The 20,472-nt window shown below is 40.7% G+C and overlaps 1 protein-coding gene across 1 annotated transcript; it reads right to left on the bottom strand.

The window, feature by feature from the left end:
• Positions 1-349: 349 nt before the first annotated feature.
• nagpa (N-acetylglucosamine-1-phosphodiester alpha-N-acetylglucosaminidase) lies at positions 350-19,730 on the bottom strand. The gene is made up of 12 exons (XM_069719916.1): positions 19,557-19,730; positions 16,204-16,409; positions 15,696-15,963; positions 13,082-13,221; positions 10,510-10,618; positions 8,668-8,796; positions 8,310-8,515; positions 7,762-7,809; positions 5,922-6,050; positions 5,512-5,643; positions 2,937-3,018; positions 350-1,868 (listed from the first exon to the last, which is right to left on the bottom strand). The coding sequence occupies exons 1-12, from the start codon at positions 19,640-19,642 to the stop codon at positions 1,607-1,609; spliced, it is 1,797 nt and encodes a 598-aa protein (XP_069576017.1). The 5' UTR covers positions 19,643-19,730; the 3' UTR covers positions 350-1,606.
• Positions 19,731-20,472: the final 742 nt, after the last annotated feature.

Here is a 20,472-nt window from a genome sequence, read left to right as displayed (position 1 = left end):
ACATTATGGTCTGCAGCCGGGTGTTTTCTGGCCGACGGCCGTGAAGTGTTTGAACAACAGAAAAATATTTGACACGGGTGTGGTACAAAAATGACCAGCTGGCAAAATGCAACCGTGAAAAAGGCGAGGTAACAACGTCTACTTTGGTGCCGTCAAACGATCAATACACTTTTTCCCCTTTTAGTCTTCACACTCTCTCTTCGGTCTTTTCCCAAGAGTGCCGATCACATCTACATAAGCGGAAGGATTTTCCTTACGACTATTTAGGAAAGAAAATAAGTAAAAAAAAAAAAAAAAATTCTTCCTCCTGAGTGGTCACGGCTCCTTAACTAAAAATAAGATACGCGTGAAATGAAAACGACTCGAGAGTGGATTCTTCTTTTGGAACTCTTTCCATTTATTTCCATGTTTAAAACAGGCTGAAGTCACCCGTTAACGCCACATCAGGTTTCTGATGACGTGTATAAATGACATAATATTGGAGTTTTTTTTGTTTTTTTCAGGAAACACTAAGAAATCTTGATTTGATAGAAAGTTGGCACCTTTTCTAAAGTTTATGTTGTATTCTATAAGTAATGTTTGTCTCCCAAGAAAGTTGGGTGCTTCTTTAGTTATTTTGTGAGATATAATTCATATTTTAACAGAATAATCTGCATATTAGCCTCATAACTGTTTCGCATTCATGCGTTGAGCTCAGTGCAATCCTGGTGTTGGTTAAACACTCAGCTGTCTTTGAACGCCACAGTCCCCGTGGTCAAAGTTCATCTTACTGTACGGCCGCAGGTCGAAAAGTTCGACGCTTAAAAAAAACAACAACCAAGTAAGATCTTTGAAACTGAAATGCGATATTTCTTATTCCCTTGAAAAGCTAGAAATAAATGTTTTAAAGACTTTTAAGACCTGCAAATACCCTCACTGTCTCTGGGTAAATGATCATGGGTTTCAAGGTAACTGTGCTAATGTATTTAAAATGTCTCTTGCTTTTTATCATTTGTCACTTTATGTATCATTTTTGCAAGTTGCATGTCCTTTAATCTCCGTTGGGATCATTGCTCTGATCATGTGAAGTCAACCCGCTCCATGTTAACATGGGACGACTCCACCTCGTTACCGCGGTGATCTACCCTTAGAAATCTTATATGTCACAGCCCATCACATGACTTCATGTAATACGGGGCAGGCGGCCGGTCAAGAGTTCAAAGTTCATCGCTTTTCACGACAACAAGTTGAATGCCTCGTCGAACCCGAAGCCGGGACGGAGACGTCGAGGTTTCCAACACGCGTAATAAAGCTTTGACTGCTTTCCCTTCGTCATCAGATTCAAAAGCTCTCGCCGATAAACACAAACTGTTCGGCAACAACCGAAAAGCCGCACGGAGCTTCTCGTGGAAACAAAGCCGGCGGTCAGTTCGATGCCGGCAGAGTAGAAGGAATGGAGCAAAACGTTTTGTGCTTCGTCCCTTTAGAGGTTTCTGTTTCTTTTCAGCAGGACTGTGGATGGAAATTGATCTAAATTAGAAGATGAATAAATAAATAAGAATCACTGCGTTTCACTTTGGTCTCTTTGTGCAATAAAGCCCGTCCTCAATCACAGTTCTCGGTCCAGCTACGACCTGCCGGCGCGCGGCGACCAGATTTCATCCTGAGAGTCCGAGTCGTCCATTTCCAAACCTCCTCCCCGGCGTTTTCCTCCGTCGTCCCTGGAACGCGAGGCGGCTCCGTTGATGTTGGCCAGCGGTACGTAGGAGTAATCCCGTCGCTCGGGGAAGTGGGATGCCACTGAGCCGGGACACGCCCGTACGAGGTGGACCATCAGGCTGGCCGACAGGAGGGAAGCCAGGACCACGGTGAGTAGCAGCCACGTTCGCCTGAGGGAAAAAAAAACAACAACAACAACAACAAAAAAAACATGTTGCACTGCGTTCACGTCAGTGGACATTTGAAACGAGTCTGACATCCCGGGATACAAAGTTCCTGAAAGTCGACGTGAACACGCCTGTAACCCTTCGTCGTCTCATCGGTGACGGTTGTCCGTTTTGCGGCGTGAAGTGGGAGGTAATGTCAGGAGCAGAAAGTTGTTGATAATGGGTGACGCAGGCAACCCCCGATCTGACGTCCAAAGGAGTTTGGGGTGGGGGAGGTGGGGGGGGGGTTCCCCAAATCTGTGCGGCCGTTCCGACCTGCACTTTGGACGGAGCATAAATCCAGCGCAAGTTGGTATGTTGGTCAATTAAGGGTTAAAACTGATGAGTCCTTTTTCTTTTAAAAAAAAAAAAAGAAAAAAAAAAAGTCCTTTCCTACATCTGTGACCAGAGCGCCCATTCACAAAGAGCTCTCCGGAAACCATAGCAACAACTAAACAATCCCTCACTTGCATGTGAAAGGTAGGGGAGGCTAGTGAATGCGTCCCATCCTGCGAGTGACAGCCTTGTTTACATGTAAAAGAGAGTCTGAGACAAGAAGCCAAACGCAGCTCTGGACTGCCTCGCAGTTTGTTTGTTTGTTTGTTTGTTTTTGTTTTTTTTACCGGGGTCTATCGATCAAAAGCAGAGGACCGAACTGTTTTCGTCCAAAGATGCAATTAATCCTTAATAAATATCCAAGGTCAAATGTAGCACAGCTGGTGGAAATTCATCAGCATCTCGCCTCGAAGCATTTAACATGTTTTTGTTTTTTTCCCCCCCCCCCCTTTATGTTAAATGTCACTGAAACGAAAACAAACATTTTCTATTATTCCTGTTCTCATACGCGATGAGGAGTTTTTTTGTTCTCGATGTCGAAATAAATCAAGCGCTGAATTTGCTCCAAAAATGGTGCTAATTTATCAAGACCGTCACGGCAGGAGACAGTTTACTGAACAGGAATGGAAGATGGACGGCGGAGGTGAAAGGACGGAGGTCGGGGCGGGGTCACGATACTTGACCTTTGACACTTACTCTGTCAGATAAGGCTGCTCTCTGCGAGCGTCTTCCTCGCGTCGCCATGACGAAAACATCTGTTTGGCCAAGCAGTGTCCGGCTGCGGAGAGAAGAGGAAACGGAAGAGTCAACCACGGCTGCTCAGTGTTTTTAAAAAAAAAAAAAAAAAAAAAAATCCCATCCTGAGCGAGAGAGTGAATATCAACTCCATTTATCATTTCGGCCTCTTTTTCTGCGAGGTGGCGGCTCCTCCTGTCGTTAAAAATCCCATTCACAGAGTCTTTGTATTTTAAAGTGGATCTCTCGAGAGATTTTTTTTTCTGCATCAAGAGCTGCTTGTCCTACTTTTTTTTTTTTACTTTTTCTTTAAATCAGCTCAGTGAAAACAAAGTCCTCAAGAGAAAGAGGCCCAGTAAAAAAGTTCATCAAATTTGCTGTCGCAACGTCGGCTGGTCTCTCTTGAGCCTTGTATGTTTGTTCCATTTTTGTAAACATTGTCCCAAAAAAAAACCCTAAAATATTAGTATTCATGGTTGTACAGACAACTACGTTCACACAGAAGAAAAACGTGAAAATATGGTAATTGTCAGATGTGTTTTTTTCTGTGATTTCCAAGCAGGTTTATGAAAGTTGATTTGCCTCAGACATCGGAGATAATGGTATTCTCAGAACATGCAGCATTATTTGTTCATATTTTTTTAACTATTTTAAACGACACTATTTTTATGCATAAAAATTAAGAAATGATAAAGTCCCACAAATCGAGAACTGTTTATTCATCGGCTGCAAACATCATCCGATAACTATAATTGGACAATTGACTTCATTTTGATGGTATTTTAATTAAAAATTCTTAATTTTTAAAAATTTTTAATTAAAAATTCATTCACATTTTTGTGTTCAGACAAAAACATCATCATTAATGCAAGCTCAGTATCTATATACACGGTGTCGCTGACAGGTGTCAGGTATTGTCTAGTGCTCACGACATCATTATAGCAGGCTAAATATCAGAGCTCTCGGTATGACGTAATGTCAAACGGCACCGAAAACCGGTCGCCCAAAAAAAACATCGCACAGACGAATCAGCGCCTCTCGAACAGTTCGATGTAAAATTCAACATTAATACCTCAAAGAAGGGAGGATTTAGTGCATCTCTGGTGTATTAAACGGCATTTCCTTTAAACGAGTTTTCCTAATAAAATTGGCAGTGTGGGGTAAAGTTACGGGAGTGAGCGCGAAGTTTTGGGAGCTGATGTGCAGGTGCGTAACGTTTCCAGTCCTCCCGGTTAACTTGACACAGCGCTGCTCTGTTTGAGCAGACGACCACAAAGACGGGAGCTGTCGCCACTTCTGCTTTATGCAAATAGTCAAACAGTAACTGAACGTGAGCTCGTGCACGCCTGTGTCACGCCTTGGTGGAGACACATTTAGACTGTCGATCTATTTTCATAAATGAATGAGAGGGCACAGGGGGAATAAATGGATAATAAACGAGTTGAAAAAGCTGCAGCTGACAATGATGCGTTACTAAACCTGCTAAAATCAAATCCATATTTTAAAGAATGCAGTTTTATCTTTTTCAAGGGTTTTTGCAGTTTGTATTTCTGGAAACACCAGATTGTTGTTTTGGCGTGTACGAGGTGTCGGGAGCTTAGACAAAATATAGACAAATACACAGCAGAGTTTGTGTTATTAACCTGGGATTATTGATTTTGTCAATGATGTGATAATAAATTCAGGACTCTATTAGCGGCGTCTGCTTGGGAATGACTGCTGGTTAATGTTTAGTGTTAATGTCCCTGTTAAATCAATATTTGATATTCTTTGCGTTGTCTAAACACAACAAGTAAATGAGAACAACCACTTTGGGGATTTAGTTGCATTAAAACTCAGAACAGGTGAGAACAGATGGAGACTGAATGGAGACGCAGCGCGTTAAAAAATCAGCCCGGTAATGTTGTATAATGTTTTTCTGTGACCGCACACTTTAAACGCTGATTTAGATGATAGAACAGACACGTTGTCATTCAATTTACTTATGCTGATTTTGCCAGAGGACATCATGTGAATAATGATTCGGTCCAGTTGATTGTCCAGTTCATTACCAGAAGCTGGCTGCGCTGCAGTTTGTTGGATGTGGACGCAAATTGTTTTAGTCCCCAGACGAGGGGCCGACAATGTAACCGTGTGAACAGATTTATGCCACCGCTGCATGAGGTGACATTACAAGCACGTGCATTCCCACACACACACACACACACACACACACACACACACACACACACACACACACACACACACACACACACACACACACACACACACACACACACACACACACACACACACACACACACACCATATCTCTTGGTATGAGGCAAAAGTGGGAGCACCCGAGATTTGGATAATCATTTCAAACCCTGCAGCTCATCACCAGGCTGGATGAGAGAATGAAGACAATAGTTCCTTCATCTTGTTATATCTTGTTATCACCATCAACAACTCTGTGTGTGTGTGTGTGTGTGTGTGTGTGTGTGTGTGTGTGTGTGTGTGTGTGTGTGTGTGTGTGTGTGTGTGTGTGTGTGCGTACCTCTGTGTAACGTGTCGTTGGTCTCTCCTCCCTGTGTGACGTTACAGCTTCCTGTCTGCGGGTCACATGGACACAAGTCGTCACACTGACACTCCTGAGCGCAGGACGGACCGAAGAAACCCAGAGGACACGCTGACAGGAAGGAAGAGAAATGAAAAGAAAGTGACTTTAAATTTTATTTTTATTTTTTTAATTTTTAATAATGACAAGGACTAATCTAACATCACAAAAGTGAATTAAAGGAAATAAAAAGGTGAACAAATTCACAGATCGATAAATGAACCTCAAGCCGTGGTCCGTTTCGATTTCCTTTTCTCAAGCTTGTTTGAATAACACGACATTTAGTGAGCAACTGGTCATCAAGAGTTTCAGCGACACGGATGTAAACTGTATAGTAAAGTGTAACGCACCTTGTTCACAGGTGTTGCCACGGAAACCGGGAGGGCAGGCGCAGCGTCCGAGGACGGGGTCGCAGGAGCCGCCGTTAACGCAGGAGCAGGTCTGATTGCAGCCGTCGCCGTAGAAACCGGGGAGACACTCTTCACAGAGGAAACAAAGTCAAAATCACGCAACGAATGAATGAATGTTTTATTTAACGTGGAGATGAATTAATCCTCCAAAAAAAACAAAAACAAAAACAAAAAAAAGAGTCTTCTTCCAATCAAACAACACAATAAAAGAAACCAAAATGGGTGCATTATTTTTACAAGAGCGTGAGGAATTTATTAGACACAATGCTCATTTTTAAAAGCAGATCCAGATGTGGATATTTCCACAAAGCTGTGGGAAAATACTGACATAAAAATCACATCAAATACAGCTTTTCCAAAAATGCCACTTGTTTTTTTAAATGAATAAAGATGTTTATTTGACAGATTGCACCGAGTTACATAAACTGAATAAGGACTACGTGACATTAATAAAATAAAGATGCCAATTCTAGAGGCCGTTGAACATTGTAGATGTTACACTTTTGTCACTGCTGACTGGTCCCGTCATCATTTTTACATAATCGCGCTATTTGCGATTTATAAATCTGCCACTAATCATTTTCCATGAATCTCTATAAAAAAACAGATGGATGAGAGAGAAAAAAAAAAGAAGTCATATTTCCATGTCGCCTTCCACTGTTTAATGTTTTATTCTAATTTGATGTCATCGCATGTCTTCTGCTCTGGTTTAATGGCATCTGAGTGGATAATTAGTGCCACCATTGTACTTGTACTCTTTTGATTATCAGGATCTGTCATTGTCAGTCATTTCTGTGTATATTTCAGTAATAGGCTTTGTATGCAATTTTTTGTTAACAAAGCCTAAAAAGGCAAATAGAAATGTAATTTATATTTTTATGCTCCAGTGTTCAATATGAAGAAATGGCTCTTATTCCCCGAAAGTGTATGCGTATTATTCAACTGTGATTAGGTTTAAAATAAACAGAAACATGTTATTGAAATTATTCTTTTGGCATTTAATAATCGTCTCATGATCACGACAGCGTTTCAACTTGTTCCTTTCTCCTTGCTTTTCTAACATGATCGCAACGTGACCATATAGTGTGACGCTGGCGTTTCAGGAGCCGAAGGTCAGTCTGTCGTTTGGCTCTTTGTAAACGGGCTCGACATTCAACCAGCGGAGTGTGTTGGTTGTACGACGGCTGAAGAGCATCACAGGGTGACAGAGGTGAACCGGGGGCAGGTGCAGATGTGCGTAAACAAGATGTTTCTGATTTGATCCCAAGAGCGGGTTCACAGTATGTGACCCCAAAACTCATAAGAAATATGACTATTACTATTGAACACATTCTGTAAAAGATAGTTCTCTAGAAAGAAGGCTGAAGACAAACTGTGTGTAAGTGCGTGCGTATCGGTGTGCTCTTGTTCCTCTATCTCTGTAAGGACCAATTTGAATTTTGAACTTTGAGAGAGAAGAAGTTTTGTTACATAAACACGGAGTTGGTTGGAGGATTGTGGGTAAATTGTTACGAGCTCGTTAGTGAGTCTCAAAACTGTCTGCAAAACCATTTCTCTTTCGTGGAGCAGTTTATACTCCCACAGAAGAGCCAGAGTTCATTTCATTCACTCCCGTACAGGTTAACAATTGATCAACCGTGAGAGTTTGAGTGTCAAAGTTCACAAACAAAACGCTGCCTTTTTAAATGCTGGTGGGACTGAGTCATTAGTCTCAAGTTAAGGTCAGGGGTCAACCAGGTTACTCCCGTGTAGAGACCAAAAACACGCGTGTTTTGATTACCTTGGCTGCAGTTCTGTCCTCTCCATCCAGCATTACAGACACAGCCATCTGCAGCAGAGGAGACATGAAACCATGTTAACAAACAATGAGGCAATTACTGTAATTCCCTCCAGACATGTTTCAAGATATATAAAAAATACTCTGATAATTAATCATTTGTGTCTGGTGTTTTTTTCCCCCCCCTGGATAAAATGTTCTTCAAATCACATCTATGTCTCCTCATGTATTGAAAAATCTCAAAACCATGAATACGCAAATACTTTTTGGTTCGAATTTGTACCCGCTGGATACAAGACTCGTCACTAAACCTCTTTCTAAAATCGTTAGTTAACGGAGCTCGACGTGGTTCATTTTAAAAGTTGCGGATCCGTTACTCACTGAATACAGCAGATTTTTCAGGCATAAATCGCCCAAAATCAACCAGGATTAAAGAGTTTCAATAAAGATGGAAAAAAAAAAAAAAAAAAAGCAATAATAATTTTGAAAAAAAGTTTCACATTCAAAAGTTGTGTGTTTCTCCACCACCTAAACTCCGCCTGCACACTTACTGGCAGTGCAGAAACCGTGGGGTTGGCAGGCTGCCGGCTGACACACCAGAGAGTCACACGCTGCGCCCTGCCAGCCGTCCTCACACCGACAGCGTCCGTCCACACAGTCTCCGTGTCCGCTGCAGTTTTCTGGCTGGCAGCGTCGCCGGTGGACACACAGGACGGTGGAGACGTTCCGGCCACAGCGCCACCTGCCGTCCGGTATACTGAAAGGGGAGGACGAGGGATGGAGAGACAAAAGAAAAACATCTATAAAGATCAATCATTTCATTTATTGTACCCTTTCTAACATTTCACGGCGTAGAAAGAGACCTTCGAAGTGTGAAGTTTCACGTGCGCGAAGGATTTTCTGGCTCACCAATGATCAGAGGGGTAGCTGGCCAATGAGCCGTTAACCACGAAGGTGGAAGACCCGCCTCCATCCAAATTAATGGCATTGATCACTCTATACTTCTTCAGGAACACGGCCATCTCCCAAAGATTCATGCTGTATGGACAGAAAAAATGAAATAAAACAATAAATGAATCGGACTGCAGCGGAAAAGTTAGAAACAAACAAAACAATACCGCAAACGACCGCTACATAATTTGGCGCAAAACATTCATGACCCCCAGAAGATGAATCCCACCGCCTTCAGCGGGAGTACAGAGGAAGAAAGGAGATGAGTGGCCTGCTGCTGACGAGCGTAACGTTATGTTGAGGCTGTGAAGGACAATGGACGACAACCATCTCTGAAGTATTTTCGTTTCGCTTCAATCCGTCTCTATTTGTCAATTCTAAGTGCAGATCTTTGATCAAGGTAAAATATGCACTAAGTGAATGAATGAAATACATAGATATATACAAAGACTATCAGCACAGAGATTTTGAACGTTCTCAGTAAAAAAGTGTTCAAATTATGATGATGATGAGACTAAAAAGAAAGAAATTCAATAAAGGCAAAGTATCAAAAGTACAAACAGAAACGATGTAAAAATAGAGGTACATTTATCAAATCGTTTCATGTTGTTTGAAATCAAGGCTTTCAGTTTATGTTGTGGCTGTTAGGAGACGGTCTGGACAAAATGGTTGACGGTAATTAAAGCCGAAAACGAACGACATATGCGGTGACCAATCAGGTGGAGCGCTGAGGTAAAGATTTCTCACAATTTCTCATTCGTCACTTTGTTTTCTGGAGCCTGGAGAGCATCAGCGTTACTGCGTTTGATAACAAACTCGTAATGATTAAGCACCTAGCGCAACAGTCACTGATTAAATTTCTGTCCACGAACTAATCATTTAGGCACAAAAGCACAACATCTATAGCGGCTCGTGTGTGCCGTTGCCACGGCTACGGTCACTGCGGTATTTTCAGCTTTCACCAAGTAGAGAATTTAAGCAAATGCAGAATGTAAATGCGATACTGAAATTGAGATGTATACGACCTCTGAGGGAGTAACTGAATAATTAAAAAGTGCAGGCTTGTTGTTTATGAGAGACAAGAGGGTCAGCCGCCGAGGTCACCGGACTTCTGCATGTTCTATTGAGCTGGCGGTGGCCTGATATCGAGCGGAGGTACGCCGAGGGGCAGCGGACGTGTTCAGAAATGTCAGCTTGTTCTGCTTTTCAAAGCCAGATCATTAACAGCAAGACATTAATCTCTGGAGTCAATGCAGGGCTGCAGGATCACTGCACTGGGGGGGGGGGCGCAGGGAACATCAGATCAATACAGCCGACGGGTGGGTGGAGGGATCTTCCCTTGTTAAGGTGAAATGAGTCTGATATAGTGTTAGTTTATCTCGCCAATTAGCTCGTTTGTGGGTTAAAAATGGTATTTTACACAGTCATGTCAAACTCTTCAGTGATCGGCAATATAGAGTTTCTTCAGAGTGAATGGACAAAATCCAAAGTGCACGGAGCTTGTTTTTCCTCTGTGTTTACCTCAGTAGTGACTCAGACATGTGTAATCAAACCCTGAATATTTAATTCCTACTTGGGGCACTTTGTCTTCACTCAAAGGCCCGTGAGTCACTTTAAGCTCAATGGAAACTTTGATTTTGTTTTTCCTCTCGTTCACATCTGCTCTCTCATCCATTTACTGGGTTGGCAAATATAAAAAAATAAAAAACTGCTTCCATTTCATCCATATATTTTGCTGACTAGATGTTTAGAAGTGAACAGGAGTCAGTTGTTCACATCTTTCTCCTTTTCTTTTCTTACCCCCTTTTTCCCGTCTGTCCGTCGATGTGAAAAAGAATTAGCCTTCCCTCTGCATCGTGGCCCACTGCCGTCCTGGCCGACACCACGTTCACAAAAGAGCGGAAACTACCTGCAAAAGTACAAGAAGAAGGTTATGTATTTATTTGAATCATTAGTAGAAAATCAAGGGGTTGTTAAATCAAACTGCATTAAGATATTTATCTTGTATCGCATGAACTGTCCCAACGAGTGTGCATCTAGTATAAATGATCAGATGAGTAATTCTGTGTTTTTAACATGTATTTTCAGGAGCTTTTTAAGGTTAACCTCAAATTCTCGTGGAGTCTTTGTGTGCGAGTCTGTGGATCCAACAAGTGATTCGTAATGACATGAAGCCGTCTGCTCTGAAAATACCAAGTCTGCTTTTCAAGCCAAAGACAAAAACAAACCACGGAACAAATGAATAGTCTCCCCTGGTCGTTTTGTGTTTCAGGCAGGGCACAAGGAGCCGAAGAAAACACTGAGTACATCAGTGTTATGCAACGCTCATGGAAACAAGTGATTAATACAGATCAATACAGCCACTGGAGCCTTAAATTCACGGCCTAGTAAATACAAGACTTAATGGCTGCAGAGTTGATAACCAGCCAAACAATAAGCCTGCTTCGTGGATAAAGACAACATATGGTCCCGTCTGCAACGCCAGTATCAGCTAATTGGAAGCAACGTATTGGCCATCAGCGGCGAATACGTGACAGGAGGCACTGACTCGACCCTCATGATGATGTGTAGATATTATTGCATGTTGGTGATTCTGCCATGAGCAGGATTATGGACCGCCAGATAACGCTGGTCAGATTCTTGTTATTTATGCCTTCGAAAGCTTTCTGATTGGACGTTGCGAGGTGTCACTTAGTAACCTATTTACCTATTACTAAAGCCATTGCTGCCTAAGTTAGTAGCCTCGGGGTTTGAAACTAGCGAAGGAGCTCATTCCTGCCCACTGCAACAAGACTGTACAACAACTCACCTCGGGCCAAATCAATCTCACAACAATAACACCGTTGGTTGCTTGTTTTCTTGTTTGTTTAAATCCTTGCGCTATTGTTTAGTTAGTTTTAATTTAATATTATTCTATTTGATTGTATATATTGTCCATTTTTATATTGAATAGTTTTACTCTGTTGTATTATTGCTTTTCCTGTACCTATAATGCTGCTGTGGCGAACAAATGTCCCCTTGTGGGATTAATAAAGTAACTATCTATCTATCTATCTATCTATCTATCTATCTATCTATCTATCTATCTATCTATCTATCTATCTATCTATCTATCTATCTATCTATCTAATATTTCATAAGAACTTAGGAAGGACTTTACACATAAACTGTCTCAGATTTACAAACAGCCGGTGCAATCGAGGGGAGATTACAATCAACAACTAGAACTTACGTGCCAATTCCAACATTTTTAGACTTGAAACTAAACCTTTGGTGGTCGAGTTGCATTGTGGGTAATATAGGCACTGATTTTCAACAAGGGAGGTTTGATGTCTCTGGTTGGGACGCACCAATTTTGATCCCTTTTTAACGTCGAACAATGGTATCGAACCAATGTTTGGAGTAAATCATTCAAAAGTATTCAAATGAAGACACAATGCTGTGCCTAAGCTAGACCAAAATGCCTGAATGAATTCTCTCAGGGCTGTAACCTGCTTGGTTATGCTAAGCATCCAGGAAGTATTTCCCCCCCCAACAACCTCAAGAAACAGTAAATCAAAGAGGAACCATTGTTACTGAAGTGAAATAAATGTTTCATGAAGCAGGGGTGAAATTCATTCCATCGTTCTGAGCTGGATCTACTGTACTATTGGCCATCCCAAATAAGCAACATGACACCAACGCTGAAGTCAAGTGTCAGCCTCATTTATGGCTGACAGATCAGTTCAGGGAAAACATATCTTTAGCTATTTTACAATGTGTGCGTTTATTTTTTTTCCAGGAAGTTGTATGGCAGTAAAGAAACCTGATGCGGCCTTATAATCGGTTCATCAGACACGGCAGAGTTTTGTTTTGGTAGGTGTGACACGGTTACATAAGGTCACAGACGAGTTTTTTGTGTGCAAATATAGGACGGCAGCCTCTGGGATACGGTTACATTTAATTACTGCTGAACTGAAGCTGATCCAGTTGCTACCTCCCAGCCGGGGCCGAGGTCAGGTGAACTGATCCTGGACGAGGAGAGGGTATTACAGAAAGAGTCATTGGCGTGGCGATTCAATCTGTTGAAGTGAAAAACAGAAAGTCCTTCACTTTTTCTGCAAAACGCTGTTATTCCAGGTTTGCAGACACCCTGTGTGCTGTTATTGAGTCGGTTAACTTGATCTATCGATGAGACGGCATCATTTTTTTTCGGATGAATTCTTTCCCTTCTTGTTCAAAATATTTGTCAAAGCCCGCCGTGTTTGACAGAACAAAAAAAAACCTTCAGATTCTTCCGTGATCAAAGTCCAAACCCTGTCGGTTGAAAAGACATCCTTCCTCCAGCTGTTTCCTATGTGCAGTGTGAATGTGGATGATGCACTGTATGTACCGGTCTCCTGTGTCTTGTCACATTCAGCCTGTAGACTCTGGTTGATGTAAACCTCGCCGTTCCTCAGCAGCCACACCACGCCACTGACCAACTGGACAAACGGGTTGGACTGGTCCAAAACCTCCTCCTGAGATAAATACCTGGGAGGGCAGAAGGGAGACATAAGATGATGCAACACTTCGGTATTATTAAAGAGGTAATAATACCAAAGTGTTGCATCATCTTATGTTTATACATTTAATAGCAGTGGAATCCACTAATAAGCCACTCGGACTGAAATGTCTCAACAACTATTAAATATATTTCCATGAACTGTTGCTTCTCAGAGGAAGATATGGGCCTCACTTCTGTGATCCCCTGACTTTTCCTTTAGCGCCACCAGCAGGCCAAAACGGGCTCCTATCCACCATTTTAGTTCGTAGCAGGACACCTCTAGATTTATTTACCAAATTCCTATCACTGTCGACAGTGTCTCAACAAATATATCAACCTCAACAGTACTTTAAGGTCAGTTTCAAAACAGCATGGTATAATGTTAACACTAAAAAGCTACTTGCTAAATGTAAATGTGCTGTAAATATACCATTGGAGCCAGTTTGTAATTAATGAGAAACACTTCATTTTTTTGCATTATTGCGATTAAGTTAATTGATTTAGTAATTAATATCTACAAAATATACTTAATGGCAATATTCAAAATATATATCACAAGACCAAAGATTTGATCCACATCCCACAGCTGTAATCCAGAGTAAAGCATTTTTCAGGACAAAAATAATTCCCAATACACACACAGCACGAGGGGACATTTTGCTCTATCAATAAATATCGACTTCAAGGTCTATTTCTTTTTTTTTTTTTGGACGGTGATAAAAAAGGGTTTCAGGCATTTCCAACAGATGACTCAGTGGTAACATACAGTGCAAACAGTGGCACATCACCACAGCTGTTTCTCTTTGAGAACAGCCATAAAAACAGATATTGACATTTCAGACGGGAGTTAGTTAGCAGCCTATTATTGACATGAACAGCTGTGAGGACTCTGGACTTGATTATCTCAAGAGACTGATGAGCTTTTAGATTTCATCTCTACAAGGCAGAACCTTCCTCGCTGAGGCTCAGCACAGCGGAGAAGGACCGAGCAGGACGAAGAGCAGTTCTTATTTTAACTTCACTCTCACGGCTTGTGTCCCAACATGAAACTCTTTGACTGTTGCATCATGTAGGAATTCCTGGGATTTCTGACCTCAGTGTCCAAACAAACAACTCAAATAGACTTTTTGGTGGTTTACAGATAAACTGTGGCGATCGTGTGTGTTTGTCTGTGCGGGTCAGTGAAACCGTGTCCCTCATAGTGGCGATATAAAAATCTAGCTGTATTGAGGGAGACTAACCAAGCAATCACTTTAGAATTATATAACCATTTCAGCTTTTGGGTGAATCTTCACCATTTATATATATATATATATATATATATATATATATATATATATACAGACACATAAAAATGTACAAGACAATCTGACATTTGTTTAATTACTCATGCTGCCAGTTACTAAAACCGTGAGACATTTAGACATTTGAGTTGTTTGTTAAACCAGGAGAGCGGTTACACAAGTTATGGGCTGACAAAAACAGGAAGCCACTAAATTGCTAATGTGGTTTACTTTAGACAAGAGCTGGAAAACATGACACGATGTTTTAAAAACGAGGGTCAGGTGCAGATAAGCACCAGAGAGGGAAGTGGCTTGACTTTATGCAAAATGTTGTTTTGACTGCTGCAAGACGTGTCCCAACACTGGTGATACATGTCTGGAAGGTTGCGCGTGCCTTATCAAAATAAAAGCAAATTTGTATGCCGAATGTTGTTCTCTGACAGCTCGCTGTAGCCTGCCTCCTGTATTTCCAGGATTTTTTTTTGAGCCCGAGGTGTGTAAACTAGCTTTGTGATTGTGATTTTAGTGTTAATTGTGACAGTATTTGGCTGCTTTTCTGACCAAGCTTCCACAGGACAGTTTCTATATCACCAGGATCAATAGTAGAGCCCGACTGATACTGGATTTTTTTTTTTTTTAAGGCCAATGTTAATACCGATTTTGGGGAGTAAAAGATTACAGTAGTGATAAATCAGCTGGTATTCTCTGGTAGAGATCGAAGGTTTTGCTCTATGCTTTGTCGTTTTTTTTTTTTTTTTGTTCCCCTGCTCAGCCACTACAAATGGAAATGAGCTTGTAGCTAAATTTGGCACAAAGCATCTTCTCTCTCTGGTTGAGATTTATCTATTCATGTATTTCCCACATCTTTCCCTTTAAATCACTCCAAGCATGCAAAAGATCGCATTATGTTCGGGAAAAAGATTTCCATAACAACCGAAGCATTAATTGTGGGCGTTGGCGTTTTAACGCGTTGGTTTGAATCTCAACGAACACAAGTATTATTTCGCTTACCGTGAGCGGCGTCTCTAATGCAGCTTTGATTTAGAGTATTGATCACTTGGATGATGTGATCCTTTAACATTAGATTAGTGCAGCAGTTGGGAGTCCAACTGATTGTGTACCCCAAAAACAACTATCCAGAGATTTTCAGTGCAAGCGTTTCAAGCTGGACCCCTCACCCGAACACCAGGCTGCCGTCCCTCCTGATCCCAAACTGGGCGTTTTGCACCCCGCCGCTGTCCTGCACCATCTTGCCGTCGTTCACCACGTTGCCCAAACAAGCGCCTGACTCTGTGTTGAAGAAGCCGGCGTTCTGGGCGTACAGACACCCAGCAGCTTCAGCCGTCTCCTTCACCGAGACCCTCAGATTCATGTTGCAGCCGCCCGGCCCGCCCGGCTCCAGCACCGACACCGTCCTCAGCGGGTCATGCACCACGGTCATGTGACCTGGACACATGCGAAATGACAACAACAGATTGATGCCCGTTTCTTGTAAACACTTTTCAGGTGAATTTGCGCAAGTAGATCGGCGGCCGGGGAGCGCATAAATAAACAGAGTTCATAAATCGGACAACAAACGAGGATCAGATCCAGGTTCAACACAGGGAATCAGATCTGTTCACACTCTCAGCACGCGATCAATGAAATCATTTTTGCGTTCCTTCAACTTGTGATGTCATCACTAACCGTAAACCCATGTTGAGCTTCCCAGCACGTCCGACACGAACACCGTGGACTCGGCGACCGGCCGCCCGCTGTGGTTACTGGAGGGCCAGCTCTCGTGGGTGCTGTTGCCATGAGTGACGGACTGACAGTCTCTGACGTGGCGGTGAGAGTGGGAGGGTCCGTGGCCGCTGGCATAGGGCTGCAGGACGACATCGTCCATAGACACTCTGCGTAGGGAGAAATTTCATTTGAACTAAGAGAGACGAAAGCCGACTGTAAAGAACTTCTGTGTGTGTGTGTGTGTGGGGGTCAGAGGACACAGTGGGGAGAAAATGCTTATAAGTGTTTTAATGACGCACCAAAGTCTCGCACAGTATTTCAAAAAGTTAAATTGGAGTAAGAACTGCAGCAAATGACTGATTCATTAATGAGTTGATCTAAAGATAAATTAAACTGAACCACTGTGATAATTTAAGTGTTTCAGTCTTTCGTCAAGCAAAAATGCCAAACATTTGCTTGTTTTAGCTTCTTAAATGTGAAGACTGTTTGCTTTTCTTTGTCATATATGATAGTAAATTTAAGGTCTGTAGGTTTTGGAATCTTGGTTGGTCCAAATCCGTATTTCTTAGATGTCACTTTGAATTCTCTGAAATTGAAAGGAGTTTTACTCAATCATGAAAATAATTGTAATTATAATGACAACAGTGCATGTTCTGTAAAATGGAGCCTGTATGTAAAATTATAAATATACAAAAACCACATTCTCACAGTATCCAGCAGTTTTTGCTTTTACTATCTACATCAAATTACAGATTAGATCTATATTACACTCAGTGCTCTTATTCTAGGAAAAATAAACAAACAAACAGAATAATAAGTCCCGGTAATAACATTGACGACAGCGCAGCAACATGTACGGTAATGTCGACATATCCCGTCGTATCTCAGTGTGTTCTGCTGACTCATTGTGGGGAAGAAAAAACATTCAAACAACTCTACAAGAGTAAAAAGTAACTTCTCATCATCCCATGGGGATTGTATGGATATAAAAATAGGATTTTATAGATTTTTTTTTTTTTTTTTGGGTGGGGGGGAATAGATAAATCCTGTGTTGTAGACTTCATCACAGCCAGCAGTGGTGCAAATCAGAGTTTCATCATATGAAGGAATGTGTTTTTCCAAGTAGCTGAGAATAGAAAAAAACACTCTGTGCCCAATCTACTTTTCCTAAACTTAAGACATCTCTTGTCCTTATTTTAATGTTTAACTTTCATCCTGGACTTTCTCTTTTTGTCACGCTGCTACTTGACACATTATTCCGAGAAGTTGGTTCCCTCTCGTGACCTTTGTGCTTGAAAAATGATTGAAATGATTAGCTGATCATCGGCATTGTTGATGGTTGTATATCAGTCGCCTATTTATTCCTTTATTAACCCGCAGATGAAACTCGGTGTGATTAAAAGTGCTCGATGGTTGACAATATTAGTATAAAGCTTTTATATTGTCATGTTCTGGAACATAAATGACTTGTGCTCGCTGTTAGGGCTGCAACGTGTGATTACTTTCATTAATGATTAACCTGACGATTGTTTTATTGTTAGTTTAGTTGATGAAGTGCAAAAAGAGATAGGTTCAAAATTACATTGTTAATTTCTCGGACGAAAACGGCAATATGTTCAATTTGCTTGTTTTGTTTGACTGACAACAATATTCAATTTAATGTAGTTTCAGTTTCATTTGTTGTGCATTTTATTTACATTGACCCACTGAGAAAAGAAGTTTGGACTCCTGCATCCATTTGGAAAATGGACCCCTGACTGTCAGATGTTTGGAGAGATGCAGATCAGACGACTTGTCTGGTTAGTTAGTTTTAAAATAAAGCCTGAAATGACCGTGTCATCTACAAACATTGCAGTTGTTGGACATGTGCGGCAAATCATTTATGTTAATGAGGAGCAACAGCGGCCTGAGGATGAACCCCATTTACTGTCATATACGACAAAAGAGGAAAAGCAAATCAAATGTTATGTAACTGCAATCCCGTGAACACATAGTGAGTGTGGCTGACAAGGCTGCTTTATACAAGATGGAAGATTTGAAACTATACCATAAGCTTAGGCTCACTTTACTACCTTCACATGTTTTTATATTTATAGTTTTGCCCACATTCATGCAGAGCTGGTTGAAGTTTTGTTCATGATTACTGTTTTTTTGGACTGCATTATATATATATATATATATATATATATTTTCATTATTCAAGTTGGTTAGAGTATTTTTGTTGCACAGGATGGCCTCTTCTGCTTTTGTTCAATTTGTCAATTCCGTCTCTCGCCAACTGCATGGAGAAATAAATTGCTTTTTAAAACCGACATAGTAAAATAAATCAAGAAAGCAGATAAAATAACAATATAGAAACAGTGTAATATAAAAGAGTGATGGCCTAAACAATAAGCACCCCAATGTCTAAAATGGTGCCTCCTCTTGTGGGTTACATTTTAAGGTTGTAATTCCAGGTGTGCAATAATTTATTATTTCTATTATTTAATAATCTATTAAAATTTGTTTTGATTATTTTATCAATAGGAAGCTAGAAGACAGCAGAAAAATGCCCTTTTCAACTTCTCAAAAAAAAACCAAAAGATGCATCTGGATTGTCTGATTTGTTCAATCCAAGTTAAAAAAAATAAAATAAAAAGCCAATAATATCCAGTTTATTATTATCACGTTAGATTTGAACGGCTGGCAGCAGAAAATGATTCAAATAATTACGAGGATATTTGCATCTTAATCTTCTACCCATCGTTTAATCAATTACGTCTTGCAGATCTGTGTAATTAATAAAAACGTGTTAATTTTATGACTTTTTTTTGTTTTGTTTTGTTTTTTTTGGACCGGTTTAAGCCGCACATGTTTGATGCAGCAGCGCCACCACGAGGCTCCAAAGTGAAACTGCAGCAGCATATATATATATTTTTTTTTCCTTCCTCGTAGAGTGAAAGTAAAACGTGTTGGCTCGTCTTGTGACTCGAAAAGTTTTCTGCCGCTAAAATAAAATAAAAAAAAAAAAAAAAGTACATTTACTGAACGATGTCAACGTGACCGACGCGATCAAACCACCCGGTGTCAAATTTAAGTAATTTATTTATTTTCACGTTTAGTTTACAAGAAATTAAACTGTTGCTCAACAGCTGGCTGGCAGAGTACGACGAGTTTTGTTTATTTAACTGCAGGCAGGAACACACCGTCGTTACAAATCGCGTAAAGTTTACCCAAACCTATCTGTCACCCAAAAGGAAAAAAAAAAAAAAAAAAAAAACAACAACAACAACTTAGCGAGTTAGCTCAAACGAGGAAGCGTCCAGCGCTCTCACCGGGTGATGTTGGTCTCCGACAGCCGGACGCAGAGCCACAACAGCGGCCACACACGCGTGCATTTCACCCGCTTCCTCGCTGCCATATGACGAGGAAAACTAGCCGGGAAAACTCCCCTTTCCTCCTGCTGGGTCCCACAATCCTCATGCAGCTAGCAAGACGAGACACGACGTCTAAGTAAACGCTGTAAAAAAAAAAAAAAAAAAAAAACAACAACAACAACATACACTTCCGGTTACGTTACAAAATAAAAGATGCGCGAGCGAAGAAGTAGCGATTATTTAATAGATTGATAAATAAGAGCGTTTCATTGAAAGCCGATTTCCGATTGGTGACTTATTAGTAAAACAACAAATATTACAGTGAGTCAAAATTATAAGATACCACTTTAATCCGTCCTAAAATAACATTGCACTGTATTTCATTTCATAGCACCTGACACTTTCCATTCATCCCAAGCTGTATTTGTTGTTGTTGTTGTTGTTATATATATTGTGTGTGTGTGTGTGTATATTCATTGCTCTTATTTTTCTAGAAAATTATTTGTATCCATCTTATTTTAATGTATAGGTATTTGTACATTTCTTTCTTATTGTGTAAGAAACACACACACACACACACCTGACATTGAGGTCATGCCATGGTGATGTCTTGTTTTTTTAATACATCTTTTACCTTGTCCATTGCTGCTGAACCAGTTGCCAACTCAATTTCGTTGTAACTATTACAATGACAATAAACTGCCTTATGTCCTTATGTCTAATTTTGCTATACATTGCCACAGTCAGTTATTTGATTAAACTGAATATAATTATTTTGAATTACTTTGACTTCACTTAAAAAGACAATAAGATTATAAAGCATGGAAACGCCAGTTATGCCATTTACAAAAACAAAAAAAAACAATTTTTTTTT

This window comes from Brachyistius frenatus, unplaced genomic scaffold, assembly GCF_029030835.1.
Source record: "Brachyistius frenatus isolate BFR_SWC_R1_liver_20210118 unplaced genomic scaffold, ASM2903083v1 Contig_227, whole genome shotgun sequence".
Lineage (NCBI taxonomy): Eukaryota > Metazoa > Chordata > Actinopteri > Embiotocidae > Brachyistius > Brachyistius frenatus.
The sequence above is the reverse complement of the archived record's forward strand: the minus strand, read 5'-3'. Positions and strand labels throughout refer to the sequence as shown.

Bases quoted from the DNA above. Each gene is read 5' to 3' on its own strand.
- nagpa (XM_069719916.1), bottom strand. From the start codon at position 19,642: ATGGCAGCGAGGAAGCGGGTGAAATGCACGCGTGTGTGGCCGCTGTTG. The intron at 8,797-10,509 runs GTAAGAAAAGAA...CTGTCCATACAG, and splicing joins GGACAGACGGGAAAAAGGGG to CATGAATCTTTGGGAGATGG. The intron at 7,810-8,309 runs GTAAGTGTGCAG...CCTCTGCTGCAG, and splicing joins CCACGGTTTCTGCACTGCCA to ATGGCTGTGTCTGTAATGCT.